The sequence below is a fragment of the Sinocyclocheilus rhinocerous genome, unplaced genomic scaffold, assembly GCF_001515625.1.
Source record: "Sinocyclocheilus rhinocerous isolate Xijiao unplaced genomic scaffold, SAMN03320098_v1.1 scaffold1550, whole genome shotgun sequence".
Lineage (NCBI taxonomy): Eukaryota > Metazoa > Chordata > Actinopteri > Cypriniformes > Cyprinidae > Sinocyclocheilus > Sinocyclocheilus rhinocerous.
The window spans coordinates 24,203-36,972 of record NW_015633532.1 but is presented as its reverse complement, the minus strand read 5'-3'; the positions used below and the strand labels follow the sequence as shown (position 1 = coordinate 36,972).

Here is a 12,770-nt window from a genome sequence, read left to right as displayed (position 1 = left end):
AACCACCAGATTCTCCTGTCAACCCTATTGGAAAATGGCATCTCAGGAACCGCACGCCTGTGGTTTGAGTCTTACCTCTCAGATAGGTCCTTCAAGGTATTTGGAGAGGTGAGGTGTCCAATTGCTTCTATCGTCCTCATTTGTAAGTCGCTTTGGATAAAAGCTTCTGCTAAATGACTAAATGTAAATGTAAATATCTCTGACAAGAGACACATACAGTACTTCATTAAACTATTGAAAAAAGACAATTTAGGTTGTAAGGACAATTCCATGTCACACACTTCCCACGGTTTCCTGGCTGAGCTCTGTGGGTTTTTGTTTGTGTTGGACATCTGTTGTGACTTGTTTGTACAGTTCAGTACGTGTTTTTCCTGAGCTGTCCTCAAGATGCAGTATGAAACTGAAGCCCTACTGATGGTCTGATAGCCCTACATGATCTCCTGTTTAAGACAACACTTATTCTATTTACTTTTTTTCTCAGGCAAGCAAGATCAACTCTAGAGCTAGTGCTGAAACTATGTTGACAATGCAAATTTAGGGTTAAGTCTCACACTACTGGCAAATAAAATAGCTCAGAGCACAACAGTCGGATAGTCTGTCATTCTTTCGGAGGTCACCAATCAAACCATTCTTTGTAATTTTTCATCACTGCAAGACAGGTTTATTTATATAGTGCAAAATGCGCAGTGATAAGTGTTTTACATGGGCATGGAAAAAAGACAAAGACATTTTTTTTTAAGTCTTTTAAAATCACTGAAAAGAAAAAGACCAAAGTTTAATTTAAAAGTGGATTCAAATCAATTCAAAAGAAAAGAAAAACATACATAATGAAATAATGCAGTGTAATCAGTAGGTAAAGTGCATATTCAGTAAGCATATTTGTGATGTATTTATGTCCAAACAAATAATCATATTCAAACCAGAAAACATATAATTTACTCTTGACTTTGATTCATGAACACAAATATACAGTACATGACTAAAACATTACACTCAAATGAGCCCCTCCAGTTATTTCTATTGGAAAATAGAAATAGAAATAGAATAGAATGTATTTTCCAGGTTTCTAATAAAAATTTAATGAATTACAGCTGTATCCACAGAGCACCTGTGCATGTGCATATAGCTTATATCTCCAGCAGGCTTGTGTAAAGCAATTATAGAAAAGTGATTGCTCGATAAATCGCCAGCTATATATTGATCTGTTGGCTGCTTGTTTGCAGTGTAGACACAGTATGAACTGTTTTAAATAAAGCACCCAAGAACTTTCCACCAATAGAAGTTCAACAAGTCATTTTTGCAGACTCGAAGAGGCTTGCATCTCAGGCCCTGTTTACACCTGATATTAATCTGAAATGTCCTATTTCTGAAGTCGCAAATACGAGTGTGTCCCGTTCAGGTGCTTTGTTGTCAGAAAGAACATTAATCATGGTGGACGGTCCATTCATGAGATCATCCTTGCCTGTTTCTTGGGGAAATCTAATTAAAACCAAGATACTTAGTCAATATCCAACAAATTTTAAATAAGATGTAGTGTCCCATTCATTGGTAACATTGTGGAGGAAATTTTATTCATATCTGAAATATTAATATTATTATTAGTATTATTTGCTTCACTGTACTAAAGAGTGTTCTTTAGACTGTCTCTGAGTGCTTCAGTATGCTTGAGTTTTCGCTGAGCTGAGAGATAACAGGAAATCTAGTGTGTGTGTGTGTGTGTGTACGATAGTAGTACCATAGTTGGACACCTTAAATGGACATATATGTTGAATATGCATTATGATTGGATGAGATCAAAGTATCCGCATTTGATGAAGGTGTAAATGTTGAGCTGGGGTGTTTCCTCTGCAGTCAACTTGGATGACTGTATGACTGTTTAACTTTTCTTGCAAGAAAATAAATATTCAAAAGACTTTTGTCTTTAATTGAAATTAAAAATTGCCACGACAACATTCTAAATATTAACTGCACTATCTAGATATTCAGCTTGCTACGAATCAGAAATTCTGGTCAAATTCATTTTTACAGCTGTTATGGACATTTTTTATTTTGTTAATTTTGCATTGATTGCATTAATCTCATTTAAGTACATATTACACGGCATATAACTGTTAGTATTTGCTTCCATTGTCACACATTCTCCCCGGCTACAGACACGCCGAGCATCTTGGGTAATCTACTCAAAACTGAACGTCTTCCGGCTCATGAATATTAAAGACGAACCGCGACGCTCTTTTAGAACTCGTGATTGATTGGCTTAAAAGCAGACGTGAGTAAGTGGGCGTCACTCAACTGGCGAATTAGCGAATCTCTCGGTGGTGAATGACGGACGCGAGGGAACGCCCCTTTAGGAAGATTAACCAATAGCAGTATTGCTCAATTAATATTCATGAGCTTTGCCTTTGCCATAAAAGGATTGGGATCTTCGCCTTCCGGGAGACGCTTGTAAAGGCAGGATGACAACACAAGTTAAACCGCATAAACATGAATTATTAACGCAGTTATTGTATGTTGAAACAAAAAGTACATGTATAATAATTGACATTAAATTGAAATGTATCTATTTCAATGAATGCAACTAAAGGCTTGTGTGCAGTGTTTGTGGTTCTGGGTGAGTCCCTCTGAGACTTCCTCTCTGAGTCTGAGCTCTAGTTAAAGTGCGCGCAGACTGAAGAGCAGCTCAGTGTGAGTCTGTCTGTCAGCGGTGAGAGATGGGAGACCTCCAGTCTCTGCGAGTCTTCATCAGCTGTCTGGATCAACAGTCTCTACCCCGCATCCTGCATGTCTGCTCTGGGGTTTATTTCCAGGGTAGGTTCAGCTCTCTTTCTGCATATTCTGCATGACACTTTCTCCAGGCATAAAAAAGAAGCAATACTGTTCTTCACCCAAAATGTATTCATTATTTATTTGGTCCTTAGCCATCTTCAAAAAACTACTAAAAACACATCTGTTCCATCTTTATTTGAGCCTCTAACTCTAGCACTTTCTATTCTACTTTATCTATTTATCTTCTTTTTTATTTAAAAAAACATTAGCTTTCTATTTTTTCTATTCTACTTGTTTTTCTCTCTCTGTGTGTGTGTGTGTATATATATATTTATATATAATACCTTGCTACGTGTACTGTGTTAGGCTAACCAAGACTTGTCATTTGCACTTATATATTGTTGCTCTTTTGTTAGTTTTGATTGCTTCTATCGTCCTCATTTGTAAGTCGCTTTGGATAAAAGCTTCTGCTAAATGACTAAATGTAAATGTAAATATCTCTGACAAGAGACACATACAGTACTTCATTAAACTATTGAAAAAAGACAATTTAGGTTGTAAGGACAATTCCATGTCACACACTTCCCACGGTTTCCTGGCTGAGCTCTGTGGGTTTTTGTTTGTGTTGGACATCTGTTGTGACTTGTTTGTACAGTTCAGTACGTGTTTTTCCTGAGCTGTCCTCAAGATGCAGTATGAAACTGAAGCCCTACTGATGGTCTGATAGCCCTACATGATCTCCTGTTTAAGACAACACTTATTCTATTTACTTTTTTTCTCAGGCAAGCAAGATCAACTCTAGAGCTAGTGCTGAAACTATGTTGACAATGCAAATTTAGGGTTAAGTCTCACACTACTGGCAAATAAAATAGCTCAGAGCACAACAGTCGGATAGTCTGTCATTCTTTCGGAGGTCACCAATCAAACCATTCTTTGTAATTTTTCATCACTGCAAGACAGGTTTATTTATATAGTGCAAAATGCGCAGTGATAAGTGTTTTACATGGGCATGGAAAAAAGACAAAGACATTTTTTTTTAAGTCTTTTAAAATCACTGAAAAGAAAAAGACCAAAGTTTAATTTAAAAGTGGATTCAAATCAATTCAAAAGAAAAGAAAAACATACATAATGAAATAATGCAGTGTAATCAGTAGGTAAAGTGCATATTCAGTAAGCATATTTGTGATGTATTTATGTCCAAACAAATAATCATATTCAAACCAGAAAACATATAATTTACTCTTGACTTTGATTCATGAACACAAATATACAGTACATGACTAAAACATTACACTCAAATGAGCCCCTCCAGTTATTTCTATTGGAAAATAGAAATAGAAATAGAATAGAATGTATTTTCCAGGTTTCTAATAAAAATTTAATGAATTACAGCTGTATCCACAGAGCACCTGTGCATGTGCATATAGCTTATATCTCCAGCAGGCTTGTGTAAAGCAATTATAGAAAAGTGATTGCTCGATAAATCGCCAGCTATATATTGATCTGTTGGCTGCTTGTTTGCAGTGTAGACACAGTATGAACTGTTTTAAATAAAGCACCCAAGAACTTTCCACCAATAGAAGTTCAACAAGTCATTTTTGCAGACTCGAAGAGGCTTGCATCTCAGGCCCTGTTTACACCTGATATTAATCTGAAATGTCCTATTTCTGAAGTCGCAAATACGAGTGTGTCCCGTTCAGGTGCTTTGTTGTCAGAAAGAACATTAATCATGGTGGACGGTCCATTCATGAGATCATCCTTGCCTGTTTCTTGGGGAAATCTAATTAAAACCAAGATACTTAGTCAATATCCAACAAATTTTAAATAAGATGTAGTGTCCCATTCATTGGTAACATTGTGGAGGAAATTTTATTCATATCTGAAATATTAATATTATTATTAGTATTATTTGCTTCACTGTACTAAAGAGTGTTCTTTAGACTGTCTCTGAGTGCTTCAGTATGCTTGAGTTTTCGCTGAGCTGAGAGATAACAGGAAATCTAGTGTGTGTGTGTGTGTGTGTACGATAGTAGTACCATAGTTGGACACCTTAAATGGACATATATGTTGAATATGCATTATGATTGGATGAGATCAAAGTATCCGCATTTGATGAAGGTGTAAATGTTGAGCTGGGGTGTTTCCTCTGCAGTCAACTTGGATGACTGTATGACTGTTTAACTTTTCTTGCAAGAAAATAAATATTCAAAAGACTTTTGTCTTTAATTGAAATTAAAAATTGCCACGACAACATTCTAAATATTAACTGCACTATCTAGATATTCAGCTTGCTACGAATCAGAAATTCTGGTCAAATTCATTTTTACAGCTGTTATGGACATTTTTTATTTTGTTAATTTTGCATTGATTGCATTAATCTCATTTAAGTACATATTACACGGCATATAACTGTTGAATGTATCTTTTTAAACATACAATGATCAAGGTAGTATATAGTCAATAGGGACATTGAGTTTTTTTTTATGTAACTTGTGCACGTAACTGCTTTAAACTGAAAAACAACATTTAAGGGGAAACTGTGTACCAGGGACGGGCAGTTTTGAGAGTAACCAGACATCTACCATGTAATGTGGAGCGATGTGCATGTGTTATGGGGTGATGTGCACTGAGTAACATGATTGGCTTAGAGTCTTATCTGTCCTTCAATGTATCTTTTTGTATATTATAAAAAGTGGGCTGTGAGTCTATGTGTTATCTCTTTGCACACAGACTAAAAGCTGTGTATAAACCAGATCATTCTCTGCAGAGAATTAAAGCAAGACAAAGACAAAACTCTGTTTGGTTTTTCATTCTCAGTCTTCTCAATTATTTTATTACTTTATTAAGTCCAAATTTCCGCGACAAACTTGGCGACGAGTGACCAGATTCCACAGCTGATCATCCGGGACCTGAGGACGTTAGTTGGCTGATCACCCTAAACCCACAAAGGGTTTAGCCCTAAACCCTGAAAGGATTCAGGGAAGGGGGGACTGACGTCTGAGGGCTCGTGGACCTTCACTGCTGGTTTCTCAATGGATCAGAAAATGCGTGCTACAAACGGTGAGACTGATTTTGAGATTCCAATAACCTTGAAAATTTAAAACAAAAATTGGGGTTTTAATTTGGCAAATTAAGATCTGGTATTCCCAGACTTTATTGGCGCAAGGTCAAGCCACCCTTTTTGGTTTCACGATTAAGTGAAACAGTTTTTATCACGTAAGTGAGAAACAGGTCTGCGAGTAAGCAGGACCGTCTTGCAAGGACGCAAGACAGAGGGGTGATAAGACTTCGTACGAGAATGTGCGAAGCCACACGGTGGTGACGAACAAGTGTGAGGGAAAGAGGACGTTCCAGGTAAAGACTTGGATTGCAAAAATGGGGTCTGGAAATGTCAAATCTAAGATCGATCTAGATGATTTGGACAGTCCAATTTACAATGATATGAAAAAGAAATATGGGAAAAAGAATTATGGAAGTCATGCCCGAATGGGTTGAGAATCATGGTTTTCCAGAAAAAAAAGGTACCTTTAGCATAACAGCCCTGAACAGAGTAAAAGAGAGCTTGGAAAAAACAAATTAAGAGAATATAAAAAACCTGAAAAACAAACAAAAAGACAAGTTTCAGAAACAGGTTTTTTTTTAATCACAAGCGTGAAACAGAGAATGCAGAAAAAAAAGCAGACATCAAAAGAACTGCCATTTAGGAATGAACAGAAAAATTATAGTTCTGTAGCTTGTGAAGATAAAAGAACAGATCAAACTTCTCAGAATTCTTCTCTTTATCCCCTTAGACAATTACAGTGTGCCAAAGTGGACTTTGATCTAGACTCCTGGCCTCACCCCTACCGACAAATGCCACAGCAGCCTCAGATTCAACTACCAACGCTGCCTCCATCCTACAGCACAACTGCATCTGCACCGCAGCCCTTTGCCGCCCGACGAAAGACAAGCACAGATCTTTGAACTGCCTGAAAGAAGAGCGAGCGCCTGCCCCGGCAACAACTTCGACAGCATCATCATCATCATCCAGACTGTCTGCCACCAGCGACGGCGTAAGAGCAATGAAATACTCCGTGACTGGAGTCAGCACCAGATCTAAAGCTCATGAGAGAGTGACACTGCAGCCGGACAGCCCGGACGAAGATGAACTGGAGGAAAGAGGAGAGAACATCGGAGCTTTCCCCATGGTTCAAGTGGCTGGGCCGAACGGAACTGTGATGGTTTTTCGACCATGGAACGAGAAAGACTTGAAAGAGGCTATGACACACCTGCCTCACCCCAAAGACTCTGGAGAAAAGTTTGCAAAGGATTTGGACATGTTTTGTCAAGAATTCAGCCCCACCATGCAAGAACTGAAACGTTTGCTTATGCTCAAATTGGGAGCAACAGACTGGCACAAGATAAGACCACATTTCCCCACGGGCAACGTCCAGAAGAAGAACGCAGACTGGAATCACGCCGACAACGAGGCATATCGTCAGGCAGTGGAAACACTGTGTCAACGGATCAAGACTGACTTTCCAGTCAGAGTGAACACCACCAAAATCACACGGAAGGGGCAGAGGACAAAGACTGTCTCAGATTCATCCAGATGTTTGCTTTTACTGCGGGGAGAGGGGACAATTGAAAATTAACTGTCCACATTTGATCAATCAAACGGCGGCTGGACCAGAGAAAGCTAAGGCAGACTGACAACAGAGACTTTCACAGCAGAAGCCGGAGAAGGAGGGGGGAGTCGGTAGCATAGTCCACCAAGGCCACGCAGCACAAACAGATAAGAACAACACACACACACATTGTCTAACCCAGCTAACTGCAAGGAAGAAAATATGCTTGCTCATATTTCTGCTCATAGCAATGAAGAAATGCTTGCTATAATACATGATCACATTGAGAGATTAGAAAATGACAAATCTTCTCTGTACAACTATGTTATTTCCTTTATCCTCTTTGAAAACAAAATAACTGTGAAATTTCCAGACATGAAAACGTTTTTTCACACCAGGAAGCATCATAATTAATTTACTGTAGCAGCGTCTCAGCCCGCGTTTGAGGAGAATAATTGTAGACGGGTGTTATTTGCGCACGCACCAGCAGGCGGCTCACGTGAGTCAACATGTGTCAACAGAACCAGGAACTATGCAGTGCTAAATACATAGCGTTATGTCAAAACACTCATTTATTTAATTTTAAATGAAACAAATGTAATCCTGATAGTATTCCCTCTTTTTTACAAAATGTAACTGTAATCTGAATACTTTGTTTTTTGATGTAACTGTAACGGATTACAGTTACTAGATTTTTGTATTCTGATTACGTACCACCGTTTCTGTAACGGGGCAGACAAGACGTGAGACGTGCGGATCCATGTGCAAGCTTTATTTAGAGTAGAAGAGGTCAGAAACACAGGCAGGGTCGAACAATGGCAAACAGGTATATGGCGGGCAAGACACAAGAATAATCCTAGGGCTAGCGTAGGTCAACGGTCGGCGAACAGAATCAAAAGGGCGAGACTAGAGGGTTAAATCCAGGAGAACAGGCAAAGATCGGAAACCAAGAAAACAGACAGAGCAAGACTAGGCTGGGACACTAATGAGGGCTGTGTAAGGTAGCTATCACTGCTGGCGATAAGCGCATACAATACTCGGCAGTTAGAAAGGAGTGAGAATGAGTGTTAAATAGTGAGTGAGTGATATGAAACAGCTGTGTGCAATCAGTGCTGTGTGCAATCAGTGTAATGAATGATGGGATATGTAGTCCGGGGTGATAAGCAACAGTGTGTAGTGCGAGAGTCAATGAAAATGGAAAGGGTGACCTCTGATGGCTAGCAGACGGAAGTTCATGGACCGGATACGTAACAGTTACATGTATTCCGTTACTCCCCAACCCTTTCCTCTAAAAAGCTGTTTATTCAGCGTAGTGAAGCCTTTTCTCCATTGACATCCATTAAAAAAAAACGGCCTCTGGTCTCCTTTCCCACGTACTGCCAGACCGGAAGCATTAGCTTTAGCCGTTACGCTTTTTCGGCTAATGGTTGCAGGCTTGCCTTCTAGTGGCTTTGACTAGACCAAAGTCCTTTTAAGGCAAGTCATGTCACTCGGCGGCCATCTTTGTAACGCCTTTTGGGCATGCAAGTGCAGCTCCTATCACTTTGTATGGGGAAACATTAAATTCTCCCAAACTGGTAGTCCCTACCAGCCGTTTTTGTAGGCATTAAACTGCCAGAATTTTAAAAGACTATATCTCCGTTTGCATTGAACTTTCAGCTTCTTAACTTTGCAGATATTGTTCATGCTCAAACAGCAACATTACACACTATCGTTAAAAAAATGAAATCGCAATCAACCACCCCTTTAAGGCAAGTCATGTCACTCGGCGGCCATCTTTGTAACGCCTTTTGGGCATGCAAGTGCAGCTCCTATCACTTTGTATGGGGAAACATTAAATTCTCCCAAACTGTTCACTAAGCTTACGATTAAATTTCATATTTGAAATCACCAATGAAATCTGACAACAACTGTGTCATAAATGTAGTTTCTTTTGCTCAAATAGCGTTATAAAAAGCGTATTTTTTTCAGGCTAGATCAGCCAGTGCATATGCGCAGTCCTAAGCACACGTCTCAGAACGCTGACTGTTTCTATAGCAACCTGGACGCTTCTAATGGCAGCTGCAGTGATGCAATGACTTTACAGATTAGCGATTGGCTCTTTCATTCAGAAGGCGGGGCTTCCTGTGATTGAGCGGCCATATTGAACTTTGCATTTTTCCCCATTCAAAACTATACGAGTGACACTTCTTGGGTATTCTATAGTCTTTGACTAGACCCACTAGATTAAATCAGCACAGCCAGCGAGCATCGAACGGAACTTTTTTTTAACGAAAGCAACAGTTTCGAACAAAGAGCACCTTTTTTAAACAACAAAATAATGGCTGTTTCGCGGTCTGTTGGGGAAGTACAGACGTTCCTCTCGTTGATAGCCGAGGAGCGGATCCAGCGAGAGCTTGATGGGAGGAGGACGCAGAATCAAAGTTTTTCAGGAGGTCACGGCAGTAGAGGCGGCGCAACTATAGCGACATGTCTATAATCCCGCCCACTCTAAAGCGGTACTAAACTGCAGTGGAAACGCAACCTGAGCAGAGCCATACCATGCAGTGGAAAAGCGCCAATATTATTTGTATAAGGGTCATTCTACAGAAACGTTCACTTTTGGTATGGCAAGATGTCTTAAAATGTATTTCTTTTTTTTACATTTAAACTTAGACAACATTATTATATTACATTTTGGCTTTATGAATACACATAAATGACAGCTTAATGATTTTTTACATTTTTTTGTGCATTTATTTAAAGACCACATGTACCATTTTTTTTGTCAATGGTGTTACCTTACTTTGGCAATTTTATAGGTTTTTATGAAATATTATTTCTCGATTTTTTTTTAGTACATGTAATCAGAGTTACAGAAAAATAATGATAATGCAACAAATAAGGAGATTGTTTTATTTATTTTAATCAGGTTTGTTAAAAGTGTGATTGAATGATGTTAGCTCATTTGAGCAACCATGTATTTGCTATAACAATCAAAATATTTGTAAAAATTGTTATAAACTGATGCAATCCTTTAAATCTGAACTCAGAATTTAATGGATGTAAAATTATTATCATGTCACATGTGACACATTTTACTTAATGTGACAGAAAAAAAAGTAACACCAGTGACACAATGAAACACCAGTGACATATACATAAGACAAAATATCCTTATTCTTCAACTATAATTAAGTAGATAAGACTAAATTATTACATTTGGCATACATTTGGCAATTAGTGAAAGCAGTTAGTAAAAGAACAAACATAAACTGATCTTCACTGGTGTTACACATAAGTAAGATAACACCAGTGACAATTTTCATGAAAAATGCATTTTACAAAATGTCTGCTGCAAGGTATCAAACCACATGTTGTCAATCGTGGTATACTCACTAAATTGAGTAGTTTAATCCATTTGCATTCTAGTTTACAATTCCCTAACAATAAAGTAGGTCATACCAGTGACGTCCACTAAAAGCTTCATATGAAAGAGATATGAGATAAATTAGAAACTTTCTAATAACTGAAAAGAGACAGTGGACTTTACATGGGACTTTTTTCATAGATCTTCAGGAAATGGGAGGAAGGAAGTCAAGTGATGTCATCAGTGTGATTTTTATTTCAAAATAAAAGATTTTTGTTAAATGGTAACACCAGTGACACAACTCCAAGGGACCACTACTTTCATTATATATTTTATAATATTTATTTGGCCTTTTGTTTATGTCATTTACATCATATATTTGATAGTTATGAATACATCATTGTATTTTAAATGGTAGAAAAACCTATTTTTGACCTCAAAATAAAGCACTCTGTACATGGCTGCGGGGACGAGCAGATTTGTGGTGATTGGAATTAATATAATTAAAAACAAATATTGCCACATTTATGGCTCAAGGAGGTGTAATTGTTCAAATATCTAATCATAATGTTTTATTTTAAAATATATATATATATTTTAAAAAAAATTGTAACCCTAGAGTGTTTTTCAAGTGTTATATTTCTGTAAAGGCTAGGGACAGAAAAATGGACATTTCCATAGAATGACCCATAACTTTTAATTCATCAACACAATTACTTGAATACACCTCTATAATCAATGGATTTCTGCATAAAACCTAATTTAGAAATTTTGTGTGGCCATTACAAAAACTTCATCCCAAGGGCAAGGTGTGGAGAAGAGCAAGGAGAGAAATCAGATTACGGTCAAATAAAGCCTACACTGAGTCTCAAGCACTGTCCACACTTGGGCTTCACAGATCTTTATTGAAAAGGATTTAAACAATATTTTTCGTACTTTCAATTAACCATAAATAATTATTGCACATACACCCATGAAACAGTTTGAGACACTCACGGTTTACAGGCGGCAGATAATAACTTAGGACAGTAAAGAAACCTTTCTACTGACTCCAAAAAAAATAAAATAAAATCACAGAAGATAGACGTCCAGGGTCCCTGATCATCTGGTCGAACATGCCATAGTCCTGCTGCAAGGAGACATGAGGACTGCTTATGTGGCCAGAGCAATAAACTGCAAATGTACATAATGTACTGTAAGAGGCCTATAAGACCGTGCTACAGGGAGACAAGGACAGCTGATCATTCTTGCAATGGCAAATCATGCATCCACAGATGCATTCGAGAACTTGCAAGTGCCTTGGTGGAAAAGTGGGGTAATCTCACAGAGAGAACTGGCAAATCTCCATGTCCATGAGGAGGTGATGCACTGTAGTGCTTAAAAGCAGCCAGTGGCTACACAAGATACTTACTGTAACTTTCGAAATTGACACCCCTCTCTGTTCAGGGACTCATCCCATTTGTTCAAACGTCATTAATACTTGTTTGACTTTGTAAAAACATTTACCTCTTAAGATATGACGGAAATAAAAGCAGTTGAAAGCAAGGACATTTTAGGATTTATATGCACACAACGACAAGCAACTGGAGAAACGCCCACTAATGATGTCAATGTACAACCAACCTGTAGAGGAAACAGAAACTAGTTACCCATGATTTTTGCATAACCAGCCTGCGATCACGCCTTGACCCAAGCAGTTGTAATCAGTACAAAGAGCTCTTAAAAAGAACTTAAACTTCGAAACTGATTACATAACCACAGAGAGAGAACACCAAACAAAGAAAACTGAAGATGTAAATGTGCCAACAACAGAACTTCTCAGGTAAAAGATATTGAACTACCAGTAGACAAGTGTTTCTTCCCCCCCCCCCTTTTTCTAGAAGACATCATACACCTAACATTAAATATTACTACAGCAGTAGACCACATTAAAACCCTTGCCGATTTAGATAACCGAAAGAGAACCCAGCAAACACAAACCATGTTTGTTTATGTGATATTTATTGTTCAAAAAAAAAAAAAAAAAATAATTTATGACTTCTATGACT

The 12,770-nt window shown here is 38.1% G+C and overlaps 1 protein-coding gene across 1 annotated transcript in view; it reads right to left on the bottom strand.

Annotated features, from left to right (window-relative positions):
- Positions 1-11,590: 11,590 nt before the first annotated feature.
- Positions 11,591-12,770, bottom strand: part of LOC107744234 (altered inheritance of mitochondria protein 3-like) — a 5,645-nt gene continuing 4,465 nt past the window's right edge. Inside the window, exon 4 of the mRNA XM_016557762.1 lies at positions 11,591-11,612. Coding sequence (XP_016413248.1) covers positions 11,591-11,612 — 22 coding nt within the window. The remainder of the gene's footprint in view (positions 11,613-12,770) is intronic.